Source organism: Antennarius striatus, chromosome 2, assembly GCF_040054535.1.
Source record: "Antennarius striatus isolate MH-2024 chromosome 2, ASM4005453v1, whole genome shotgun sequence".
Taxonomy (NCBI): Eukaryota; Metazoa; Chordata; class Actinopteri; order Lophiiformes; family Antennariidae; genus Antennarius; species Antennarius striatus.
In genome coordinates, this window is record NC_090777.1 from 7,244,488 (window position 1) to 7,271,355 (window position 26,868).

Consider the following 26,868-nt stretch of genomic DNA (forward strand, 5'->3'; position numbering starts at 1 on the left):
AGTCATTGACCACCTGGCACAAAAGTCTATTGCGACTGATGTTTCACCACCATCAAAGGTGCGCAGCGAATGATGGAGAAGGAGCTGTACATAACAGGAACAATAATGAAGAACCGACTCGCTGTAACGGACCACAAGTTAGCAACAAACAAAGCCATGAAGAATGCAGGACGAGGTACCTCATCAAAAGTGTCTGCTGAAGATGAAAAGTTGTGTGTAGTGAAGTGGTATGACAACAAACCAGTATTGATGATGTCTGCTGCACATGGTACACAGCCTGAAGCCATGGTACACAGCCATGGTGCCAGCGCTGGGACAAGAAATTGAAACAATATGTCACTGTCTCACGGCCAAGCATTGTTGGTGGGTACAACATGAAGATGGGTGGTGTTGACTTGATTGACAGAATGATTAGCTATGATCGCATGAGCGCCTGTACAAACAAGTGGACAATAAAGGTGTTCATGCACTTCACAGATCTGGCTTTAGCCAACAGCTGGCTGCTCTACCGCAAAGACCAGAAATGAGCTGGACCAAAGACGAGACCCATCGGGTTCCTTGAGTTCCGTATGGAAGTGGCAGAGAGCCTCTTGGCCCAGCATCATAGTGCAGATGCAGACCTGTCAGGGGAATCAGAGGAAGATGACTAAATTCAAAGGGTAAAATCATCATGTGACAAAGTTGCCCCATGTCTCAGTCAGCAGGAGTGCTAATGCCCATCTCCCAGAGATGGTTGGCATGAAGAATGCTATGCGCTGCCGACAACCAGGCTGCACTGGAAGAACCCGAGTGCGTTGTGTGACCTGTAAAGTGTACTTGTGCCTGCAAACTGAACGCACGTGTGTGTGTGTGTGTGTGTGTGTGTGTGTGTGTGTGTGTGTGTGTGTGTATGTGTGTATGTGTGTGTGTGTGTGTGTGTGTTCATTCATAACAAATTAAAATGAATAATTGTTAGAACTTGATTTTCTAAACACATTAGTAGCCTGATGCAACTGTGATTTAAGAATTATTTGAATGTTTTATATTTATATGTTTCAATAGTTTTAACTGTCCAAAAGGGGAATTTTAACATGTTGTTTTTACTTTATAATATTCAAAACATGTTCAAAAATCTGTTTGTATGTGTTATTAATACATTGTAAAGCAGTCCAGGAAAAAACAGCTGTGTTCAAGTTGGAAATAAAGAGTTTTTCATTCTGTTACACAAAGGTGACTTAATAGTGTTTTTTTGAAATTCGAAACAAGAGTCCACATATGTGGACATCTTTTATCTCTCATAGTATATCACATCAAAGGATGATGCTTAGTTTTTCTTCTTATTAGGTTCCTATAAGCCCAAATAGCAAAAAGAAATAATGCATGTAAAAAAACAGCTTGGTACTTTGCGTTAAAATCTAATTGAACAACAAATGGTGAATACTGACAGAGGGAAGGAGTGGTGACAGACTGAAAGATGATTGAAAGATATCATCAATACCTTTTTGTAGTCTTAGACTTTTAATCCCTATGACCGGCAGGAATAACCAGCAATGCATGTAAATGTGTATTCACCTCGCTTGCTATTTTTCATGCCTTTTTAAATTGAAATGAAAAATCATGTTATCGAATTTAAGAAAACATACCAATGGTGTTGGCGGTGGTGGTGATCAAAGTTAAAATGTCTTCTAGTCCAAGTAAAACTTACTAGTAAACATTGAATAATACCAAGAATCATATTTAACAAAATCAAAGTGTCTAAGTCAAAGTTAAAATGTCTTCTAGTCTAAGTAAAACTTACAAGTAAATATTGGGTAATATTTTGTATGACTGTATCTTCACATAGTGAATGCAAGTTTCCAATTGTTGAATCTCATATTGTTGAATCTCACCTGCATAAAGTAGGATAGAAATAAAGATAGTTAAGCTTGAACTGTTGACTTCAGTGTATTTTTGTACGTAAACTTAACAGAAGATTTTGCCCTCAGAATGCACCAAAATGCAGGAAAACAACCCCATTTTCTAAATGATTTCCTGGGGGGGTACCCCCACCACGACAAGCTTTAGTTGTCCATGCGCTGCACCGCTGTCTTGGACACAGAATGTGGCTTTTTGTGGCTTGCTCAATTCTTTTACACTGAGCCACAGTGACTTCGTCATACTACCTCCTAGTACAAGCCCAGACCCCTAGGAAGCTGATAACTGAATTGTTTGTGGGTCAGTGACAGCAGCCAGACTGCACTTCCAATAAAAGAGCTTCATTCTAAAATGTCTGGAAGTATGAAAATGCAGTTGAAGTACAAATACAATTTAGGAAGGAATCCCCTCTTCATGACAAGCTAAGATTTTCTAGGACTTTGCTGAAATGTTTTCAGTACTTTTTCTTCTTTGGTGGGACTTGATGATGTCTGTGGTTTTCTGGGATGCTTCTTGTGGATATTCTAAACATCAGCTTCAAGCTTATGTCTAATTCTCTAATTATCTCTAATTCTCGTGATAATAACTTATGTTATTATCGTCACCGTCTACCCGAATCAGAAGCTCTGGCTGAATGCAGAGGTGAGAGCTCTGCTGAAGGCCAGGGATGCTGCATTCAGGGCGGGGGAGGCAGGGGCACTAAGGGCAGTGAGGAGGGCTCTGGATAAGGGAATAAAGAAGGCTAAATCCACTTATGCTCAAAAGATCCAGGTTCACCTGACTTCAGGGGACCCACGGAGTAGGTGGAAGGGCATCAAGTGCATCACTAACTTTAACACCAGGAATGCACAGGGCCCGACAGACCCCTCCCTAGCAGATGCCCTCAATAAGTTTTATGCCCGGTTTATGCCCCTCAGTGTGGCCACAGAGGATGTAAGGAGGACCCTGCAAAAGATCAACCCTCGCAAGGCTGCAGGCCCCGACGGCATCCCAGGGAGAGTGCTGATGTACTGTTCCCACCAGCTAGCAGAGGTGTTGACAGACATCTTTAACACCTCACTGCAGCTAGCAACAGTCCCCAGCTGCCTGAAGTCCGCCACCATCGCCCCAGTCCCCAAAGGCCACTCGGTGAAGGAGCTGAATGACTATCGGCTGGTGGCCCTCACCCCGAAGTGCTTCGAGGAGCTGGTCATGGCACACATAAAGGACTCCATAGACATTACGGTGGACCCCCACCAATATGCCTACAGGAGGAACCGCTCCACCGATGATGCCATCTCCTCTGTGGTCCACACATCCCTCACCCATCTTGAGAGCAAGGACTCTTACATCCTCCTGCTCTTCCTGGATTTCACCTCCGCATTCAACACCATCATCCCCCAGACCCTGGACCAGAAACTGTTAGAGCTGGGACTGTTTGCCACCATAGGGAACTGGGTCCTGGACTTCCTGGCAGACAGATCACAGACTGTCAGGATGAACAACACGGTCTCCTCCCCAATCTCCCTCAGCACCTGCTCCCCACAGGGTTGCGTGCTCAGCCCCCTCCTGTTCACCCTACTAACTTATGACTTCTCAGCGAAACACCGGAGCTGTCATATAGTAAAGTTTGCAGACAACACAGTAGTGGTGGGATGCATCCACAACAATGATGAGTCCAAATACAGAGAGGAGGTGGAGCACCTGGTGCACTGGTGCAGACAGAACAACCTCTGCATCAACGTGGGGAAGACTAAGGAGATGGTGGTGGACTTCAGGAAGAAAAGACACTCTCCTCCCCCCTGCACATCGGAGGAGGAGCTGTGAAAGTGGTCCCCAGCTACAGGTACTTTGGGGTTCAACTCACTGAGGACCTCACCTGGAGCTATAACACCTCTTTCCTGCTCAGGAAGGCCCACCAGCGGCTCTACTTCCTCAGGAAGCTGAGGCGTGCTGGACTGGGGATCCCCGTCCTGAAGGCCTTCTACAGGGGAGCGGTGGAGAGCATCCTCACCACCAGCATCACTGTGTGGCACGGCAGCTGCTCTGCAGCAGACAGGAAAGCTCTGCAGAGGGTGGTGAAGGCCGCACAGAGGACTGTAGGGGGTGGCCTACCTACCACCACAGAATTCTACACAAGTAGGTGTAGAAGGAAGGCCACCCACATCATGACAGACCCCACCCACCCAGCACACTGTCTGTTCCAACCCCTCCCCTCAGGCATGAGACTACGGAGCATCCAGAGCAGGACCACCAGGCTGAGAAACAGCTTCTTTCCAGAGGTTGTTAGACAGCTGAACTGCTGTGGTGCTCTGTATGTCACCACAGACACACGGGGATTTGCTGCAACATGGTGCTTCATCAGGTGCAATAGATAGAGCACCTACACACTTAAGCTGCTGCATTGTAAATAAATTTTTGATGTTCAGACACTTACACTTTATACATTTAGCATTCTTAACTTTTCTCTGCTCTCTTATTTATCTTAAATGTTAACCCTTTTTTTCCCTTGTTTTTTTTAACTTATTTTATCTTATTTATCTTATCTTATTTATCGACCGGGTTTACCGGGACCTTCAGCGACGTATTTTGTACTGTCATATGTTAAAACGTGTGTCAGCATGACAAATAAAGACTCTGATTCTCTGGTTCTCTGATGTTAGTATGTCTTTTTGAAACTTTCTCTTCAATTGTCTGAACTTCTACTGCATTTTCATATTTCCAGTAGCATTTCCTTCGAAGTTTAGCCTGGCTGCCATCATTGACTGATTAAATGTATGCTTAGATAATCCATCCCACCTCACAGGTTTGCCACATCAAGATGCTGATCTGACATCATGATTAGTGCACAGGTGTACCTTATACTACCCACAATAAAAGGCCACCCTGAAATGTGCAGGGTTTTTTTTTCTTTATTGGGGGTCTGGGGATCTTATTGTAACTATTTGATAACAATTTATTTCTATGTTTCAGAAATCCATAAATATCACATTGGATGCCAGATGCAGATTATTCCAGAATCTTCATGGAGCTCTTGGTGGGTGAATAGAATGTCAGTCAGTCATCTTCAGATCACCACCGCTGTATCCGCCGCAGCGGGTCACGGGGAGCCGGAGCCTATCTCGGCGGCATAGGGCGTGAGGCGGGGGACACTCCGGGCACGACGCCAGCGCACCGCGGAACCACACACAAGGACATACAACCATGCACACACACACTCATTCCTACGGGCAATTTGGAACGGCCAATCAACCTGAAGCGCATGCTTTTGGAGGTGGGAGGAAGCCGGAGAACCCGGAGAGAACCCACGCAGACACGGGGAGAGAGCAGTAGTAGTTTTTTAATTTGTCCATCGAAGAAAAACATTCCCTCAACACTTTTTTCATTGACTAGAAAGCTTTATGTTGCCGTGTTGCAAATGTTACTTTGTTTACAACAGTACTTTTAAGAAATGTTCTGGTTCTCATGCCATTCAATAGACAAAATTCTTCTGACTTTCTTGTTTTTTATATACTGTATAAGCTATTAGCCATACTTGAGTATAAGTCAATATGAAGAGTCTGCAGCAGTATTTTAGTCATAGATTTTGAAAAACATAGATTTTTGGGGGAGCGTCCATTTCTTAAAACATCATAGTCAAACTCCTTTAATCTATAATGACAATTTAAACAACCTTGTACAATATAGGATTGCACGGTAAAGGCTCCTCTTGATACATACCGGATTTTCAGCACCTTGTATTATCAATAATGTCGTGCTTGTATGTTTGTGTGTATGTTTTCAGATGAGGTGGTGCTGAAGTTTGAAGATGAACGAGTACGAGCCAGAAATTTGCTATATGATACCTTCCCTGTCATCATCCATGGGAATGGACCAACAAAGGTACAAGAATGTACTGTCAAAACAAAACAGCCTGATGAGTGATGTGGAAATTTTTTCACGACTAAATTAGGAGTCAATCACAAATACTGAATTGAGAATAAAGACTTAAAAAACTGAGATTTTTTCAAAACTAAGGTTTTTGCAAAATGGATGGAAATGGCTATAGTGAATACTTTCTTCCAGAAGAGGCAGGAACATTTTTTTGGTTTTGGCACTGTGAGCAGGTGCATGTCCTTCTCCCCAGTCTTCCTCCAGACTCTGGCACCTTGATTTCCGAATGACACGCAAATTTTGCTTTCATCCAAAAAAAGTACTTTGGACCACTGAGCACCAGTCCAGTGCTGCTTCTCCGCTGTTTCTGGTTCAAAACTGGCTTGACATGGGGCATGCAGCACCTGTAGCCCATTTCCTGCACACGCTTGTGCACAGTGGCTGTGGATGTTTGTACTCCAGACTCAGTCCACTGCCTACGCAGGTCCCCCAAGGTCTGGAATCAGCTCTTCTCCACAATCTTTCTCAGGGTCTGGTCACCCTGACCAGACCCTCTGGACCCTGTCCAGAGCTCCTGGACAGTTCTGGAACTTAGAAAGGAAAAGTACCCCGAGTGAGTAAATGTAAAACCTCCTAGACTGCATTATTCGGTTCCACTTGTTCATTTCCTTCAGCCTTTCCCACATTAAGTATAAATACCATTCCACCATGACTGATGATCATTTGGAAGTGTGATTAAAGCTGGTTGTCAGCAACTGCTGTCTGGACTGTGCGTCCCTGGCTGATTTCATTCAGTGCAAGTCATCCAAGTTAACTCAGCACATGACAAAAAATATACATAGTTGTTTTGTGTTGTTCAATATGGGCTCGTGCGGTTATGTAAGGTGCATTGATTTGCATTGCACATAAAGAATTCTCATTGTATTTATAAATAAATCTATGTTTTGCATTTTTGTAGTTGGTAGATCATTTTGACTTGGTCATTTTATAAATAGCTGTGGTCGCAAAATTTGTAAACTTTTGGCCAACTGTTCACGTTTCTTGTCACAGCTCTTCCAGTCAGTCAGCAAACTTTGTTCCATCCATCCATCCATCTTCCACCGCTTATCCGTAGTCGGGTCGCGGGGGCAGCAGCTTCAACAGGGAGCCCCAAATTTCCCTTTCCCCGGCCACATCCACCAGCTCTGACTGGGGGATCCCAAGGCGTTTCCAGGCCAGTGTTGAGATATAATCCCTCCACCTGCTCCTGGGTCTGCCCCGAGGTCTCCTCCCAGCTGGACGTGCCAGAAACACCTCCCTAGGGAGGCGTCCCGGAGGCATCCGCACCAGATGCCCAAACCACCTCAACTGACTCCTTTCCACGCGAAGGAGCAGCGGCTCTACTCTGAGCCCCTCGCGAACAGCAGTGTTTCTCACCTTATCTCTAAGGGAGACACCAGCTATCCACCTGAGAAAGCCCATTTCAGCCGCTTGTATCCGCGATCTCGTTCTTTCGGTCATGACCCATCGCTCATGACCATAGGTGAGGGTAGTAACGAAGATTGAACGGTAGATGGAGAGCTTTGCCTCTCGGCTTAGCTCCCTCTTTGTGACAACAGTGCGGTAAAGCGACAGCAATACCGCTCCTGCTGCCCGCTACTTTGTTGTACCAGGAAATTTAAGAAGACCTGTTACTTTTCACTACATTTTGCACCAAGTCAATCTTAGGTGTTGGTCTGCCTTTCTTTTTTTTAAGTTTCTCCTCCTACGGAAGATTATCAAATGGCTTTGTCAAAATCAGGCTAACAATATTTGCATCGAAAGAACGAACTAACAAAAGTGTGAGTGTGCTTTATTTATAGTGTATGAATTGAACAATGGTAATGGCCAAGTAATTTTGCCAAGGAAGTACCAAGGAATGGGTTGCCATATTTGAAGTTCACTTGCAAAATCTGCAATGGTACTGAACTCTAGTGATGGTGTATATCTCAAAAAGCTATTGATCAAAAACAGATTTAGCCTTTTAACTCTAATCATCTTATGAAAGGCCACTGTCCTGGCCAGCCGAGGCCAGACCACTACGCCATTCCCTCTAGAGATGCTGACCATCCAGGGAAAGGACAAAATTGAGGCATTTATCCAATGGCTGTCAAGTTCAGAGGCATTTAAAAATTAATATCACTCATTGAAGTGAAGGGACGCTTGACTTCTATGGAAATGTATGAGAAGCTAACAAAATCAAGTTAGTCAACTTGTGATAAGTAGCTGACTCTGAACAAACTCTTCAAGTTTTCTAGTGAATTGTAGTCAGTAAAATGTTAGCACAACAGTACACATTTTTACCATTACATTTTTAACATTTTAGGGGAAGCTTCCCTTCCCTTCCGGTCTTAAAGAAATTTGCCTCTGCCTCAGACCCTGGAATCATTTAAGGAAAAAAATACTTTAAAACCTTGTACAGGGAGAACCACAGATGAGGTTTCCCTCTCCCTTAAATATTATATCTCCAGAGCATCATAATCATGGCAGACATCAATGATGATTGAAGGCAAACAGAATATACATTTAATATATGCTTATTAGTTTACCAGGCCAGATAGGACTTTTAAGACCTTCACTACGAGTAAATGTTTGCAGTGGTTAATTGGCTAATAACACTAATAACACTAGAAGACTAAAACTACAGCAGGCTTGTCAAAATGTTTAGAAATGTTACTAATAATTATTTTGTGTTTCAGCTCCAGATAAATTACTTAGGTAATTATATACCCAACACTTGGACATTTGAAACGGGATGCACAGCGTGTCATGAGGATCTTCGCCCACTCACAGCACTTAAGGTCTGTTTTCAACTCATGACTGTCTTTCTGTGATAGCGATTTGTCACAGCTACATTTCAACAGGACTGAAAATTATTTTCAGAGGTACTTATTTTCGTTAAGAAAATATGTTTCTCTTAAAATGGAGTTTTATACTTGTTTTATTTCAACAGGAGAATGATTATCCACTGGTGTTGATTGGAATCTTCATTCAGCAGCCCACCCCCTTTGTCACAGTGTTCTTTGAACGTCTGCTTAAGCTTCAGTATCCAAAGAACAGACTCAAACTGTTTATTTACAACCAGGTAACATTTAAAATTCTAAGTTTCTCATGTGTGAGTGTTTGTCTTTGACTTGTAAAAAATAATGCAAGCCAATCTTTGACTTTATAAGGCGCTGAAGTGAAAATACAGTAAAAAAGATACACTACAAATTACATTTACATTACACTACACATTAGACTACACATACAAATTGCTAAGACAATTAAGTACTTCACGGGGCAACTTCTTCTACTACTTAAATTTTAAATACATGTTCTGTAGAAAGTGATCGTTGTGATTTCAGATGTTTTTTCTCAGAATATTGCAGCTCTTCCCAGCTTCATAGGTATTTTTCTGCTTAATGGGAGAAGGGTATTGTTCAGAACAAATTTATCTCAAAGTATTAGTTAAAAGACAAAACTGACAAAGCCATACATATAGGTCAGTGGTTCTTAACCTTGTTGGATGTACCGAACCCCGACAGTTTCATATGCTCACTCACCGAACCCTTCTTTTGTAATTTTTTTTTCTCCAAATTTAAGACATAAGTATGTGTTTTGGTGTATTTAATGAATTGTGCATTAATGTCACCTTTTTCAAAGAACAAAACCAAGACAGTGCATGAACTCACATGAAATGACCTACCTGCAAATCAGTGGGACTTCTGCTGTTGTTATTGAGAGACCGATTCAGATATGCGTGGCTTCACCTTGGCAAGTGCTACTCTTAGGTCATTTTCACAACAAAGTCTGTTTCTTTTGTTTTCTATGCAGCTTAAGGAATTGTTCCTTTATTTTTGCCAGTGCGAGACTAGAGTTGCTCAACTTGACATTGCAAATCATGCAGATAGAACGCTGACTCCCATCACGTTCCGTTAAACAGTTCATGTAAATAAGTTGGGTCTGCTGTCTCTCAACTTCCTCTTAACAATATCCCACAGATTCTCAATGGGGTTCAGTTCAGGAGAGTTGGCAGGCCAATTGAGTACAGTAATACCATGGTCAGTAAACCATTTACCAGTGGTTTTGGCACTGTGAGCAGGTGCCAGGTCGTGCTGAAAAATGAAGCCTTCATCTTCATAAAGCTTTTCAGTAGATGGAAGCATGGAGTGCTCCAGAATGTCCTGATAGCTAGCTGCACTGACCCTACCCTTGATAAAACACACTGACTAACACCAGCAGCTGACATGGCACCCCAGACCATCACTGACTGTGGGTACTTGACACTGGACTTCAGGCATTTTTGTTTTTCCTTCTCCCCAGTCTTCCTCCAGACTCTGGCACATTGATTTCTGAATGGCATGCATAATTTGCTTTGATCCAAAAATAGTACTTTGGACCACTGAGCAACAGTCCTGTGCTGCTTCTCTGTAGTCCAGGTCAGGCGCTTCTGCTGCTGTTTCTGGTTCAAAAGTGGCTTGACCTGGGGAATGCGGCATCTGTAGCCCATTTCCTGCACATGTCTGTGCACGGTGGCTGTGGATGTTTTTACTCCAGACTCAGTCCACTGCCTCCGCAGGTCCCCCAAGGTCTGGAATCGGCCCTTCTCCACAATCTTTCTCAGGGTCCGGTCACCTCTTCTGGTTGTGCAACGTTTTCTGCCACACTTTTTCCTTCCCACAGACTTCCCACTGAGGTGCCTTGATACAGCACTCTGGGAACAGCCCATTCGCTCAGAATTTCTTTCTGTGTCTTACCCTCTTGCTTGAGGGTGTCAATGATGGCCTTCTAGACAGCAGTCAGGTCATGATTGCGGTTTTGAGTAATGAGCCAGGTTGGGAGTAAAAACTCCCAACCAAATTTTTGCAGGTGTTTAGAGTGGATTCGTTGATTCAGATGATCAGGTTAATAGCTCGTTTAGAGTACCTTTTCATGATATGCTAATTTTTTGAGATAGGAATTTTGGTTTTCATGAGCTGTATGCCAAAATCATCAGTATTAAAACAATAAAAGACCTGAAATATTTCAGTTGGTGTGCAATTAATTGAAAATATATGAAAGTTCAATTTCTATCATTACATTATGGAAAAATATTAACTTCATCACAATAATCAAATTTTTTTAGAAGGACCTGTATACAGTATGTGTGTGTACAGTAATCCCTTGTTACTCGCAGTTAAAGCATTCCAGGACCACCCGTAAAAAATGAAATTCCGTGATATAGCAACGAACAATTTATTTTATTATTTATGGTAATTTAAATGTTTATGAACCCTCGCCATACTGATGTTAAACCACCTTATATCTGTATTCCCTTTTCCCATACTCTTATAGACTGTTTAATACACTTTTGTATTAAAAAATTTTTTACACTTCCGTGTATTGCAGTGAGTCCCAGAACGCAGTGCACTTCCGGATGCTGTCAGCCAATAGAATGGCGCATGTGGGTTCACGTGACTACCTACTAAAAATCTGTGATGTAGTGAAGCCATGAATCTTTAAGCGTAAATAAGCGAGGGATTATTGTATATATTTTTATACGCACACACACACACACACACACACACACACACACACACACACACACACACACACACACACATATAAATGATGTACAAAAATGGACTCTGTTGCAGTCTCTTCTTAGATATATGCACATGGAGGATATGGACAGTCTCAAATGAAATGCTCATTGTAGAAAAGTACAGCTGCAGGAATGAAAGATCTAAAAAGATCAGTGGAGCACTGTGGCATCACCATATGCTCAAAATATATATACATGTATATATATTATATTTTATATATATTTATTTATTTATTTTTTTATGTAGCAGCAAATAACAAAAATAGGTACATCACGGTACTTTGCAAGAATTAACAGGTGTAGACAAACTGAACATCTATACTAAGCCTCGAGCAGATCCAAGGTTCTGTGAAGCAGTCTGTTTCCACAAGTTGGGGTTCTAGAGAAAAACATTTAGGATTGGAACTGTCAGGGTTGAGCAGGCGAGAACTCACCAGTCCTCAGATACCCAGAATGTGTGTTTATTGTTTCCAGAAACAACATGAGATGAATCATGTGAGATTTCAGCTAATCGAAAAGTTTTATAGAACAGACAAAATTAAGTGAAACATAAACTCTGACGGAAGGTCCTTGTAGTTGAATCAGACCTTACCTGAATGGTGTCAAAACAATGAAGAACTAAGAGTCTAATCTATGCCTAGATTTTATAGTGTTTCTGGGAGGCTTTTTTCACTTAAATATTTCGTCCTCATACAGACAATGCTGAGTGACCTTGGCATGGTTTTATTATCTAATGGATCGTTTCTGCTATCTGGTCTAAATGCTCTGCCATTCCGGACTTGAATTTTTATCACCCAGACCTTAAGTGCAAGAAAAACTGGTCACCTGTGTTAATCACGTCTGAGAATATGCAGAACACCCCCACCTATATACAGTATCGTGGAATTTCCGCAGGTTCCCACTTGTATGCTTTTATACTGTACATGTATACTAGCTGAGCTGTGAATAACTTTTCAAGTATAATTATGATATATATATACAATGATTGCATAATTTGGCTTGCGCGTATATGAGTAAATATCACAAATGTTCGACTAGGTTTACTATATAATAATGTAATTAGTGTTAATGTCTTAACAATTTATATACTGTAAATTAATTACCTAACTGAGTAAATATCTTAGCAGAACATACATGGAGAGAGAAAAAAATTGGTAGGATAGAGGAACATAGACGTGTACTGACACAATTTGTTTTATTTAAGAGTCCACATATTAATATGAATTACCGTGTTGGCCCGAATATAAGACGGTGTTTTTTGCATTGAAATAAGACTGAAAAAGTGGGGGTCGTCTTACATTCGGGGTCTAGACAGTATACCCATTTACAACGCTAGATGGCACCAGATATCTTTAAAGCGAATGCTGAACTTAACTCCACAGGCCAAAGTGAACCCCTGTCATGAAGACGAAAAATAAAAATAGCCGAAAGAAAGAAAAGAGAAGAAAATAAGAGAAGAGATAACAGAAAATGGAGAAATGTAGTGACAATCTGGAGAAAAGTGGGTCGAAGATCGGCCTGGTTAACCTGCAGCTGAGGAGAAGTTATGATGCAGACTTCAAGATGATGGTGATAAATGAGGCAGAGTTTTCAAACAATTGCAAAGCGGCTGTGAAATATGGTGTCACAGAGCGTAATGTACGGAGATGGAGATGTTTTTCCTTATTCAGATTTGTTTCAAGACTACAATTACAGTTAGACTTCACTTTGATGGTTAATGCAGTTATTGCAATTTTGTTGTTTTATCACAGTAGATTGTTTTATTTACATTTCAAAAACCAGAAGCCATTCATTATAAGCCATTCTTATATTCGGGCCAATATGGCCCAAATATAAGATGTTCATTTTTTGTAGCTTTCGTGTTTTTCATTCATATACTCTCATGGTATTTCTGAATGGCCATATTCAACCCATAAAGTAATTTCGCATACCTTGTCAAAATTAATTTTCTGATAATTTCTCCACCTCTGGCAGGAAGCCTGTCATATGCATCATGTCAGCTCTTTCCTGCAAGATTATGGAAGCCTCTATCGGGATTTCAGATTCATTGAGTCTGAGGAGAATATGGATACAGCTGCTTCACGCAATCTAGCCTTGTAAGTTCCTTTTTTTTTTGTCTTGTCTGCATGTATTCTCATAGTTTAACCCCATAAAAGGGGGTCAACCTTTTATGAGATCAGTGCTTTTTTTAGTCTTGCAGCAAAATCTTTTTTATATTTTAGTGCGTGCATGTGACCGTCACCAGTCCTCTCTGAGAACTAAATTGTCAGTCTTTATTAGAATTTCCTATTGTGAGCGAGAGAGGGAAGTGCTGCACCTCTGTGAGTTAAGGAGGAAAGCAAAAGGAGACAGGGAGAGAAAACACAAACAAAGGTGGTGGATAGACAGGCAGCGCTGTTGGAGTGAAAAAGGTTTAGGCTGTTTTATCCTATCTTAGAACTGATATCTCAACACCAATGTTACAAAACATCAGATTAGTGGAGGTCCTGACAGTATAGAATAGGCCACCAGAGGAAACCAGTGTAGGAGGAAGATAGAGGGCATAAGATTGTGATGACTGAAGTGAGACTCATCACATTCTGACGGGACCCAATGGTTCTCAATAATTGGACTCGACAGGAGCTGGTAAGCCCTGACCCAACATGCATGTGTGATGAAACCAACACCCAGATAGGCTACCAGAACTCAACAGGGCAACGCTAGCCAAGCACTCCCAACCCCGGCAGCCAGGAGCATCCAGAAGCCATCCCACGAAGAGCCACCGGGGGCACCGAGAACCACGTAGACCCAGGGACCAAAAGGAGGCAACGGCCACCACCGCCAGGGCGCACAGGACAGGCCCAGGGGGCACGGGGCAAGGAGTTGCATTAAAATTGGAGGATGGGGGGGGGACTAGTGAGGTGTATATGGGGAGGACGCAGCGCCCTAGAGCACTGCAATCCGCCCCACAACCATGCCCTTGCCCTCACCCCCATCCATTCCGAAAGCCCTAATTGTGCCCTGCATGTGCCTAAAAGTTATCATGTATTGTGCAGTGTGAGATATGTGAAGTGAACATTAGGAGGCAATCTGGTGTGGGCCCAGCCCACATGAACAGGTCCGTGAGGGGGACCAGGATCACAGCTGGCCAACCACCCTGAGCCCGCAACCCGGCCTGGCCATGACCACCAGGGCCCCGGCAAGGCCACAGGTGCCTGGCGTCTACCAAAGCTACCGATGACCAACCAGCAATCGACCCAAGCCACCAACCTGCCCCGCAACAACAACAACCCAGAAACGCACCACCACAGCACCACAGAGGGGAATGATGGCCATGCATGCCCCGCCCCACCAGGCCCGACCGTCGGGCCACAGAGGGCCAGCCCTGCAGGACCGAGGCCAGCGGGGCAGCCCAAAGCCACCACACCATCCAGGGGAGGCCGCCGCCGAACAGCCAGGTGTGCCCCCCCCCCACCAACCACACCCCTGAGGCATTTTCCAGCGCCACCGCCGGTCCACCAGCCAGACCAAAGGTCAATAGTAGGCTCAACAAAACAGCCCGATGAGCGGACAGAAGACGGCGGGCCACTAACAGAACCCGACCCCCAGCCAGCGACATCAGCCAGCAGCGCGACAGCCCCAGCAGCACCCAGCAGACCCCCCACCGCAAACAGCGACATGGAGACTGAACCCACGGCCTGCCCGGAACCCACGCCGCACCCGGATAGGGTGTGATAGGGTGTGTCATCCCTCCGGCCAACCCCACCCCAACCCTGCCCACCACCCCGAGAGGGAACACCCAGCCCCACAGCCAACCCCAAGGAAGCGGAGGGCCCTCAGCCCCCACGAGGCAGGAGAGGAACGAGAAGGGGCGGGTAGAAAGGAGAGGAGCGACTAGGAGGAAGCAGAGCAGAGATGGGAGAAGGGAGCAACAGGATGGGCCACCCACCCCACACCCCACAGGCCAACCCAGAGCGCCCCAGAGGAGACAGGCACAGCCACCCCCAAATCCCCAGAGACCCCAGGAACTCAGCACCCCCAGGGCCCAAAAGACGAGATAACAGATACAACAGCTGCCAAGTTGAGGTGCCAGGGCCAGGGTTGGGTTTTTAAGTCTCCAAATGTCATGTAATCCAAAGTCTTTCATATAATCCTGTAAAACTTGAACTGATTGTAGTTGTTTTGCTTGTATTGTTGAAATATTTGATCGATCCACTGAGGGATTCAGAACTATGTTGAAGTCACCACCAATAACAGTTGTTGAGTAAGCTGATAAGTCAGCTAAATGAGAGAAGACTGTATGGAAAAAAGCTGGACCATTGTTATTGGGTGCATATAAATTACCGATTGTGTGTAGTTTATCAAAGATCAGAATCAGAATCAGTTTTATTGGCCATCGTTTGTTGAAAGCAGACGAGGAATTTGTTTCCGGCAGGTGGTGTCTCAAACTGTGCATTCATAACTTAACTATTCTAAATACTTTAAATATTATAAATAACTATACTAAATACAAAATGCAAGATGCAAAATGCAGTAGGTGGGGGGGGGGGGCACAATGTACAGGTGCTGAGTGCATGTTGCAGGGATTTGGAGACAAATATTTAACGTTTATTGTTCAAGTGTCTTATGGCTTGGGGGAAGAAACTGTTTTTAAGTCTGGTTGTTTTTGAGAGGAGGGCTCTGTAGCGCCTCCCAGAGGGTAGACTTTTAAGTAGACCAGGGTAGACCAGTGTCCAGGGTGTTTTGGGTCTGAGATGATCTTCCCTGCCCGACTCCTAATTCTTGAGTACAGCTTTTGGAGGGAGGGCAGGGAGGTCTCAGTGATCTTCTCAGCAGACCTGATTGTCCTTTGTAGTCTTGTCCTGTCCCTTTGGGTGGCAGCACCGAACCAGACTGTGATGGAGGAACACAGAACCGATTCAATGACTGCCGTGTAGAACAGGACCAACAGCTCCTGTGGCAGACCGTGCTTCCTTAGCTGCCTGAGAAAGTACATCCTCTGCTGGGCCTTCTTGAGGATGAGATTGTTGCCTGAATAATAATGTATCTGCCCTTAGGGTCTAAAACTGTACTGTTTAAAGTGAAAAGAATTCTCTTATGGATTAGAATAGAGACTCCTCTTTGCCTGTTGTTATAACAAGATGAAAAGATGATATTATAGTTTGGATCGGTGAGACATTTTTCTTCAGATTATAGTAAATGTGTTTCCTGTAGGAGGAAAATATCTGCTTTTAGTTTGGAGACATAGTTCATGATTTTAATTCTTTTTGTCTGTGAGCGCATGCCGTGTACATTCCAGGAAACTAAATTTAAATTAATCATAAGAATATATGTCGAAGAAGGAGAGGAGGAAAGTGCATTCGCTCGAAGAAAGAGAAGAGGAACACCAAGAGTATAGGACTAAGAGTAGGGACGTTGAATGTTGGAACTATGACAGGAAAAGGTAGAGAGTTGGTTGACATGATGCAGAGGAGGAAGGTAGACATACTGTGTGTCCAGGAGACTGGGTTTCTGACTGTGTTGTTCAACAGGATCTTAGATAGTGAGAAGATGCCTGAGGAATGGAGGAGAAGTGTGCTGGTGCCCATTTTTAAGAACAAGGGAGATGTGTAGAGTTGTGGCAACTACAGAGGAATAAAGCTGATGAGCCATACAATGAAGTTATGGGAGAGTAGTGGAAGCTAGACTAAGGGCAGAAGTGAACATTTGTGAGCAGCAGTACGGTTTCATGCCAAAAAAGAGTACTACAGATGCAGTATTTGCTTTGAGGATGTTGATAGAGAAGTACAGAGAAGGCCAGAGGGAGCTGCATTGTGTTTTTGTAGATCTGGAGAAAGCTTATGACAGGGTGCCCAGAGAGGAACTGTGGTATTGTATGAGGAAGTCTGGAGTGGCAGAGAAGTACTGTATGTTAGAGCGGTGCAGGACATGTATGAGGACTGTAAGACAGTGGTGAGGTGTGCTGTAGGTGTGACAGAGGAGTTCAAGGTGGAGGTGGGACTGCATCAGGGATCAGCTCTGAGCCCCTTCTTGTTCGCTATGGTGATGGACAGGCTGACAGACGAGGTTAGACAGGAATCTCCATGGACTATGATGTATGCAGATGACATTGTGATCTGCAGTGAGAGCAGGGAACAGGTGGAGGAGAAGCTAGAGAGGTGGAGGTTTGTCCTGGAAAGGAGAGGAAGGAAGGTTAGCCGCAGTAAGACAGAGTACATGTGTGTGAATGAGAGGGACCCAAGTGGAAGAGTGAGGTTACAGGGAGAAGAGATCAAGAAGGTGGAGGATTTTAAGTACTTAGGCTCAACAGTCCACAGCAGTGGAGAGTGTGGAAAAGAGGTGAAGAAGCGTGTACAGGCAGGATGGAATGGGTGGAGGAAAGTGTCAGGTGTGATGTGTGATAGAAGAGTTTCAGCTAAAATGAAGGGAAAGGTGTACAAAACTATAGTGAGACCAGCGATGTTTGGTCTAGAGACAGTGTCACTGAGGAAAAGACAGGAGACAGAGCTGGAGGTAGCAGAGATGAAGATGCTGAGGTGCTCTCTGGGAGTGACCAGGAAGGATAGGATCAGGAATGAGTACATCAGAGGGACAGCACATGTTAGAGGTTTTGGAGATAAAGTCAGAGAGGCCAGACTGAGATGGTTTGGACATGTCCAGAGGAGAGATAGTGAATATATTGGTAGAAGGATGTAGAGTTTTGAACTGCCAGGCAGGAGACCTAGAGGAAGACCAAAGAGGAGGTTCATGGAGGTAATGAGGGAAGACATGAAGGTACAGTGATACCTCTGTACTCGACCGCCTCTATACTCGACCAAATCGGTGCTCGACCAAAAAATTCGAGTAGAAAATGTATCGGACCCCGAACAGATTTTCGGTACTCGATTAGCCGAGTCGACCCGAACGCGCTCCTCGGCCAGCGGGTAAGCGTCAGTTCGACTCAGACCGCCAGCGGAGTAACATGTACGCAAATTACGTACGCAAAGACGTACGGAAATTATAGCAAAATATGAAATGGGTGTACGAGTGTCCGACCTCGCGTCGCAGTACGAAATGGCAAAGTCAACCATTTCCACTATCTTGAAGCAGAAGCAACTGACAATGGACAGGTTCCTTCTTAAAGAAAAGAGGAAGGCTACTGCCCAGCCAGATTCACCTCCACGGACGAGAGAGAGAAGGGAGAAAACCCCTGGAGGCGCGTTACCTAGCATCATCATGGAAGGGGATTCCCCTTCCATGATGACGCTAGTGCCATCAACCACTCTCCAAAACGTAAGTAAATTATACAAAATGGTCTATAATGCTTTATCTTTATCATATACTGCTTGTGCACATTTACGTCTTCATTGTTGTTTAGATACACGTTCTTATAATATTTTAGGTATTTTTCTAAATGGTAAGAACGGATTAAAATACTTTCCATTATTTCTTATGGGAAAATTGGTTTCGGTGTTCGAACAAATCGGTGCTCAACCACCACCTCAGAACGGATTATGGTCGAGTACAGAGGTATTACTGTAGTTGGTGTGAGAGAAGAGGATTCAAAGGACAGGGCTAGATGGAGGAAATTGATTCGCTGTGGCGACCCCTGAAGGGAAAAGCCGAAAGGAAAAGAAGAAGAAGATAAGAATATATGTTCTGTTTTCAGATTAATGATGCTGTAACATAATTTCGTTGCGTGTCTGTCCGATTTTTCTGACCTATGCACAACATGATGTTGAGGTGTCAGGTGTTGGATCCAAGATATGTGTATGTTGCAGAAAAACATATACAGCATATTGAAATGTATTGTATATATACATTGAAACAAAGCACAACACTGTCTGATAAACTAAGTTAACACCATAAAAAAACATAATAAATAAAAGGGGTAGGAAGAGTTAGGGTGAGAGGGGTGAGTGTGTAGGAGGGGGAGGGATGGGGATACATATAGTCACCGGCCACTTTATTAGGACACCTGTCCAACTGCTTGTTAACAATAATCAGCCAATCACATGGCGGCAACTCAGTGCATTTAGGCATGTAGACATGGTCAAGACAATTTCCTGCAGTTGAAACCGAGCATCAGTATGGGGAAGAGAGGTGATTTTAGTGACTTTGAACATAGCATGGTTGCTGGTGCCAGAAGGGCTGGTCTGAGTATTTCAGAAACTGCTGATCTACTGGGATATTCACGCACAACCATCTCTAGGGTTTACAGAGAATGGTCCGAAAAAGAAAAAATATCGAGTGAACGGCACTTTCTGTAGGTGGAAATGCCTTGTTGATGGCATCGAACTTTGAGGCAGGTGGGCTACAGCAGCAGAAGACCACGCCAGGTGCCACTCCTTTCAGCTAAGGACAGGAAACTGAGGCTACAATTTGCACAAGCTCATCGAAATTGGACAATAGAAGATTGGAAAAATGTTGCCTGGTCTGATGAGTCTCGATTTATGCTGCGGCATTCGGATGGTAGGGTCAGAATTTGGCGTCAACAACATGAAAGCATGGATCCATCCTGCCTTGTATCAACGGTTCAGGCTCGTGGTGTAATGGTGTGGGGAATATTTTGTTGGCACTCTTTGGGCCCCTTGGTACCAATTGAGCATCATTGCAATGCCACAGCCTACCTGAGTATTGTTGCTGACCATGTCCATCCCTTTATGACCACAATGTACCCAACTTCTGATGGCTACTTTCAGCAGGATAATGCGCCATGTCATAAAGCTGGAATCATCTCAGACTGGTTTCTTGAACATGACAATGAGTTCACTGTACTCAAATGGCCTCCACAGTCACCAGATCTCAATCCAATAGAGCATCTTTGGGATGTGGTGGAACGGGAGATTTGCATCATGGATGTGCAGCCGACAAATCTGCGCCAACTGTGTGATGCCATCATTTCAATATGGACCAAACTCTCTGAGGAATGCTTCCAGCACCTTGTTGAATCTATGCCATGAAGAATTGAGGCAGCTCTGAAGGCAAAAGGGGGTCCAACCCGTTACTAGCATGGTGTACCTAATAAAGTGGCCAGTGAGTGTATATACAGTATAAAGACAAATAAAAGGAGAGGGGGGGGTGCCTAGATGTAGGAGAATTTTTGGGGAAGTGTAACTTTTATATTTATCATAATTATTATTATTATTGATATATTAACATATCAAAGTCATTCAAGAATATTTATCTGACTCATCAGAAAAGCCAGGGGGTGGTGGAGGGCTCACGGAACAGCTGGCCATCGATATAAAGTTTATCCACGATCAGAGCTGTCTGTTTACCCTTCTGTCTGTGCTCCTTCATGATGGGATAGAGCACTTTTCGCCTCTCATTGATCTCCTTGGGGAACTTGTCATTCATCCCGTATGTCGTGCCCTTCAGCTCCCAACCTTTGCTTTTAACGATCCCTTTCTGTTGAAAGTGTTCGAATTTCACGATGATGGGCCGGTGACGGTCTCCTCTCCGAGGAGAGCCGATGGACGCGGTGGAACGTACAGATAGCAACTTATTTTTTAATCTTACTAATTGAAAGTTGAAGATTCATTATATAAACCGGCTATTTTTGAATAAAGTTATTCTAGCAGCTGGGGGCCGCCATGTTGGATCTCACTTCTGCGTGACGTCGTTTGTCATCAGTGCGCCACAGCTAGCCTTGTAAGTTCCATGCAACCAGTGGTTGACTAGATAGACATATCTGGAATTAAGATACGTTTCTAAAGATACTAAACTTCCTTTCAGCTTGTACCATGAGGGGTCACCACAGCATGTCATCCTTTTTCCATTTTAGATGAACGCTCATATTTGTTTGGCAAATTCTTTTTATGCTGGATGCCCTTTCTGTGTCCCTGAGAATGTTGGGGATTGAACCCACCAGCATGCATTCAAAGCATGCACTCTACCACTGAGCTACTGTACATCATCAGCTTATCTTTCTATAGAGCAGTGGTCCCCAAACTAAGGCCCATGGCCCCGCCTCTACAGTCTCACTGACTTCTATGCCCCCTCCCAAATGACATAATAATCGAAAAGGGTTATTAATATTTGGTTCTGGAAGGCAATAAATGTTTACATTTAGGCACCCCTGAGATTGTCAGTTTTTGTATTACAAACTGACCCGGCCCCCCATCAGAGAAGGAAAAGTTATGTGGCCCTTACAGGAAAATGTTTGGAGACCCCTGCTATAGACTTGGTTCTACAAAATCATATGCATTCTGTTAGATTCTTCTTTTCCTTTCAGCTTTTCCCTTCAGGGGTCGCCACAGCGAATCAATTGCCTCCATCTAACCCTGTCCTCTGCATCCTCTTTTCACACACCAACTATCTTCATGTCCTCCCTCATTACATCCATAAACCTCCTCTTTGGTCTTCCTCTAGGCCTCCTGCCTGTCAGTTCAAAACTCAACATCCTTCTAACAATATGTTCACTACCTCTCCTCTGGACATGTCCAGACCATCTCAGTCTGGCCTCTCTGACTTTATCTCCAAAACCTCTTAACATGTGCTGTCCCTCAGATGTACTCATTCCTGATCCTATCCTTCCTGGTCACTCCCAGAGAGAACCTTAGCATCTTCATCTCTGCTACCTCCAGCTCTGTCTCCTGTCTTTTCCTCAGTGGCACTGTCTCTAGACCAAACAACATCGCTGGTCTCACCACAGTTTTGTACACCTTTCCTTTCATTTTAGCTGAAACTCTTCTATCACACATCACACCTGACACTTTCCTGCCTGTACACGCTTCAACTCTTTTCCACACTCTCCATTGCTCTGGACTGTTGAGCCTAAGTACTTAAAATCCTCCACCTTCTTGATCTCTTCTCCCTGTAACCTCATTCTTCCACTTGGGCCCCTCTCATTCACACACATGTACTCTGTCTTACTGTGGCTAACCTTCCTTCCTCTCCAGGACGGACCTCCACCTCTCTAGCTCCTCCTCCACCTGTTCCCTGCTCTCACTGCAGATCACAATGTCATCTGCATACATCATAGTCCATGGAGATTCCTGTCTAACCTTGTCTGTCGGCCTATCCATCACCATAGCAAACAAGAAGGGGCTCAGAGCTGATCCCTGATGCAGTCCCACCTCCCCATTGAACTCCTCTGTCACACCCACAGCACACCTCACAACTGTCTTACAGTTCTCATACATGTCCTGCACCGCTGTCACATACTTCTCTGCCCCTCCAGACTTCCTCATACAATACCACAGTTCCTCTCTGAGCACCCTGTCATAAGCTTTCTCCAGATCTACAAAAACACAATGCAGCTCCATTTGGCCTTCTCTGTACTCCTCCATCAACATCCTCAAAGCAAATACTGCATCTGTAGTACTCTTTTTTGGCATGAGACCATATTGCTACTTACAAATGTTCACCTTTGCCCTTAGTCTAGCTTCCACTACTCTTTCCCATAACTTCATTGTATGGCTCATCAGCTCTATTCCTCTGTAGTTGCCACAACTCTGCATATGTCCCTTGTTCTTAAAAATGGGCACCAGCACACTTCTCCTCCATTCCTCAGGCATCTTCTCCACTATCTAAGATCCTGTTGAACAACCCAGTCAGAAACTCTACTGCCACCTCTCCTAGACACTTCCAAACCTCTATACGTAAATCATCAGGACCAACTGCCTTTCCACTCTTCATCCTCTTCAATACCCTCCTCAATTAATTCTGACTAATCTTTGCTACTTCCTGGTCCAGAACAGTCACCTCTTCTAGTCCTTGTTCTCTCTCATTTTCCACGTTCATCAACTCTTCAAAGTACTCTTTCCATCTTACCATCACACTACTGGCACCTGTCAATAGACTTCCGTTCCTATCCTTAATCACCCTAACCTGCTGCACGTCCTTTCGTCTTCTGCTCTGCACCATTTCGTCTTCTGCTCTGCCTTTGCCCTCTTCATCTTCCTCACCACCAGAGTCATACTGCACACCGCCATCCTATGCTGTTTGGCTACACTCTCGCCTACCACTACTTTACAGTCACTGATCTCCTTCAGGTTACACCGTCTACACAAGATGTAGTCTACCTGTGTTCTCCTACCACCACTCTTATAAGTCACCCTATGTTCCTGCTTCTTCTGGAAGAAAGTATTCACTATAGCCATTTCCATCCTTTTTGCAAAGTGAAGTACCATCTATCCTTCTAGGTTCCTCTCCTGGTTACGAGACCTGCCCATCACCTCTTCATCTCCTCTGTTTCCTGCACCAACATGTCCATTGAAGTCTGCACCAATGACAACTCTCTCACTTCTAGGTATGCTCTGCATCACTTCATCAAAAATCCAAACAGAATTTCTCCTTCTCCAGCTCACATTCTACCTGTGGAGCATACCCATTAACAACATTGAACATCACACCTTTGATTTCTAGCTTCTGACTCATCACTCTGTCTGACACTTTTTTTACCTCCAGGACATTCCTAACAAACTCCTCCTTCAAGATAACACCTACTCAATTTATTTTCCTATCTACACCATGATAGAACAACTTGAACCCCACTCCTAAACTTCTAACCTTACTACCTTTCCACCTGGTCTCCTGGACACACAATATGTCTACCTTCTTCCTCTGTATCATGTCAGCCAACTCTCTACCTTTTCCTGTCATAGTTCCAACATTCAACGTCCCTACTCTCAGTCCTATACTCTTGGCGCTCCTCTCTCTGCGTGCGAACACACTTTCCTCCTCTCCTTCTTCGACCAACAGTAGTCCAATTTCCACCGGCACCCTGTAGGTCAACAGCGCCAATGGCGGTCGTTGTTAACCCAGGCCTTGACCGATCCGGTATGGAAGTCATAGGTTTGATTTGCATGTTTGATTTGTTAAAAGTTTTACGCCAGATGCCCTTCTCTGTATTTATCCGGGCTTGGGACCGGCACAATAAGACACTGGCTTATGTCCTCTTGTGGAATACATGATTTAATTTTTAACTCAATTTTAACTTAATTTTTATTTGTGACCTCAGGTCACAAATATTTTTACAAATTTCATAAGAAAACACATTTTCGGGTTAATAAACAAACTAAGCAAAATATAATTGTAATTATACAATGTGGTTTGTTTACTTTTGTGTTTGTGAAGTATGAATCAATCAAAAATTGGTTTGCTCAACGCTTTGAAAAAAACGACATCTTGAATAAATGAAAACAGAAAAAGAGAACATTTAAATGGACATCAACCTTTAGAAAACATAAAAGGATATTCCATCATGTTTTCAACAACAGTTTTGGACTACTGTTAAGAATACAAATACTTTGAGGTTATTTAGGAGAAAACAAAGAAACATTGTTTGATGTGATTGTTGTTCCACTACCCGTTGCTTCACTAAACTATACTTACTATTCCATCCATCCATCTTCCACCGCTTATCCGTGGTTGGGTTGCAGGGGCAGCAGCTTCAACAGGGAACTTCCCTTTCTCCTGACACATCAACCAGCTCTGACTGGTTGACTGGGAGATTCCAGGGCATTCCCAAGTCAGTGTTGAGATGTAATCCCTCCACCTGGTCCTTGGTCTGCCCCAAGGTCTCCTCCCAGCTGGAAACGCCAGGAACACCTCCCTAGGGAGGCGCCCCGGAGGTATCCGCACCAGATACCCAAACCACCTCAGCTGACTCCCCCCAAAGGAGCAGCGGCTCTACTCTGAGCCCCTCAAAATATCAGTGTTTCTCACCCTATCTCTAAGGGAGACACCAGCTATCCGCGTAAGAAAGCTCATTTCTGCTGCTTGTATCCGCGATCTTGTTCTTTCGGTCATGACCCATTGCTCATGGCCATAGGTGAGGGTAGTAACGAAGATTGAACGGTAGATAGAGAGCTTCGTCTCTCAGCTTAGCTCCCTCTTTGTGACAACAGTACGGTGAAGCGACTGCAATACCGCTCCTGCTGCCCCAATTCTCCATCCAATCTCAAGCTCCATTGTTCCCTCACTTGTGAAAAGGACCCCAAGATACATAAACTCCTACACTTGTGGAAGAACCTCATTCCCCACTCGGAGAAGTAAAGAATGAGAAATAAAAATAGCTTACTTATTTAAGTTCTTTTTATTTCTTTTGTCCAAGGTAACACTACAGTAGCAATTTAATGGTAACCAGGATGCAGTGACATGCCAACCTGATGCAATAACTCATTTCATCAGGTTGATTTCTCTTCCAACATGACTGTGGACCAGTGCACAAAGAAAAGTCCATTAAAACATCTGATGTGTATGAAGTTGACTGAACTGACCTCAACCCGATAGAACACCTTTGGGATGAATTAGAGCTGAGACTAACACCCTGTGTGCACGTAAGTTTAAAAACGCACCTTTTTTTACTATGGTTAGGCCTATTGTCCACACGACAATGCATGTCCATGACAACGGATGCATTTCAAAACGCCAGCCAAAGTGACGCTTTTACGATTACAACTGTCCACATGCAAACGCCCGGTATGCGTTTGCATGTGGACAGTTGTAATCGTAAACAGGCCGTCTTACAAATGTGTTTCTTGAAGAATGGTCAGAAATTTCCATATACACACTCTAACCCGAACCCTAACCACACTTTTAAAACGGCCTTTCCAGGTGAGTTGAAGCTGTTATAGCTGCAAAGAGTGGACCAAGGTCACATTCGACCCAATTGATTAGGAATGGAATATCACTTATATTCATGTGGGTCCAGGTAGGTGAGCGAATACTTGTGGCAGTATAGTATAGATTGATAGATGCTTATTATGTTACTGTCCTGGCAAAAGAAAAAAAAAAAACGTTGCAAATATAATAACTGAGCCAATACAGTACATTATTAGGTTATTAGCGAATAATTATTATGGTATCGGCTCAGGCCGATGTTATTGGCCTATTGCGTTTTCAAAAAGACGAATTTATTACATTATTGGCTGTTACTACATTATCAGCTATACAGTGGTACCTCTACTTACGAATGTCTCTACTTACAAAATTTTCTACTTACGAAATTTCTCAGCAAGAAAATATTGCCTCTAGTAACGAAAGATATTTTGACTTACGTAAAGTAAAAACAGTATCAGCTGATACTAACAGCTCCCACAGGGTCCTGAACGCAACATTCTCATTGCTGCTCTGCCATTGGCTATTACGTAGTGTCTTCCTGGCATCCCATTGGCTAAGAGGGACCTCTGTGTGGCGCTAGATCGGTGTTTATGCAGGGTCCCTGTCATTCGGCTCTCGACCCATGAGGTGTTCTGATAGTTTTGCGCAAATATACTGTATTAAATTTTTGAGTATTCACTATTCACCCCAAGAAAGTGATGGAAAAAAGAGGAAAAGAAAGGACGAAGAAAAGTTTTTTTGTCCATACAAACAATGCAAGAGATAATAGAAAAGCATGAAAAGGGGAGATGCGTTTGGTTTATCTCACCAAAAAATATGGCCGTAATGCATCTACAATCGCCACGTTATTAAAACAAACAGAAGTTTAAGGAGTTTAAGGCATTGCGTGGGTGGTTGGAGAAGGTCAAAAGGAGGACTGGAATTCACTCTGTTGTTTGGCATGGTGAGGCAGGAACGCATGAACCAAAGAGGGCAAAAAACAATGAGGACGGCAGTTAAAAGGTAAATAA

General features: G+C 43.7%; 1 protein-coding gene across 6 annotated transcripts in view; it reads left to right on the forward strand.

Annotated features, from left to right (window-relative positions):
• plod1a (procollagen-lysine, 2-oxoglutarate 5-dioxygenase 1a) overlaps positions 1 to 26,868 on the forward strand; it is a 93,125-nt gene that overhangs the window by 22,925 nt on the left and 43,332 nt on the right. For all 6 annotated transcript variants that reach the window (XM_068329811.1, XM_068329775.1, XM_068329789.1 and 3 more), the window contains 5 exons: positions 4,846 to 4,909; positions 5,657 to 5,754; positions 8,463 to 8,564; positions 8,717 to 8,848; positions 13,304 to 13,425. In XM_068329811.1, coding sequence (XP_068185912.1) covers positions 4,846 to 4,909; positions 5,657 to 5,754; positions 8,463 to 8,564; positions 8,717 to 8,848; positions 13,304 to 13,425 — 518 coding nt within the window. The remainder of the gene's footprint in view (positions 1 to 4,845; positions 4,910 to 5,656; positions 5,755 to 8,462; positions 8,565 to 8,716; positions 8,849 to 13,303; positions 13,426 to 26,868) is intronic.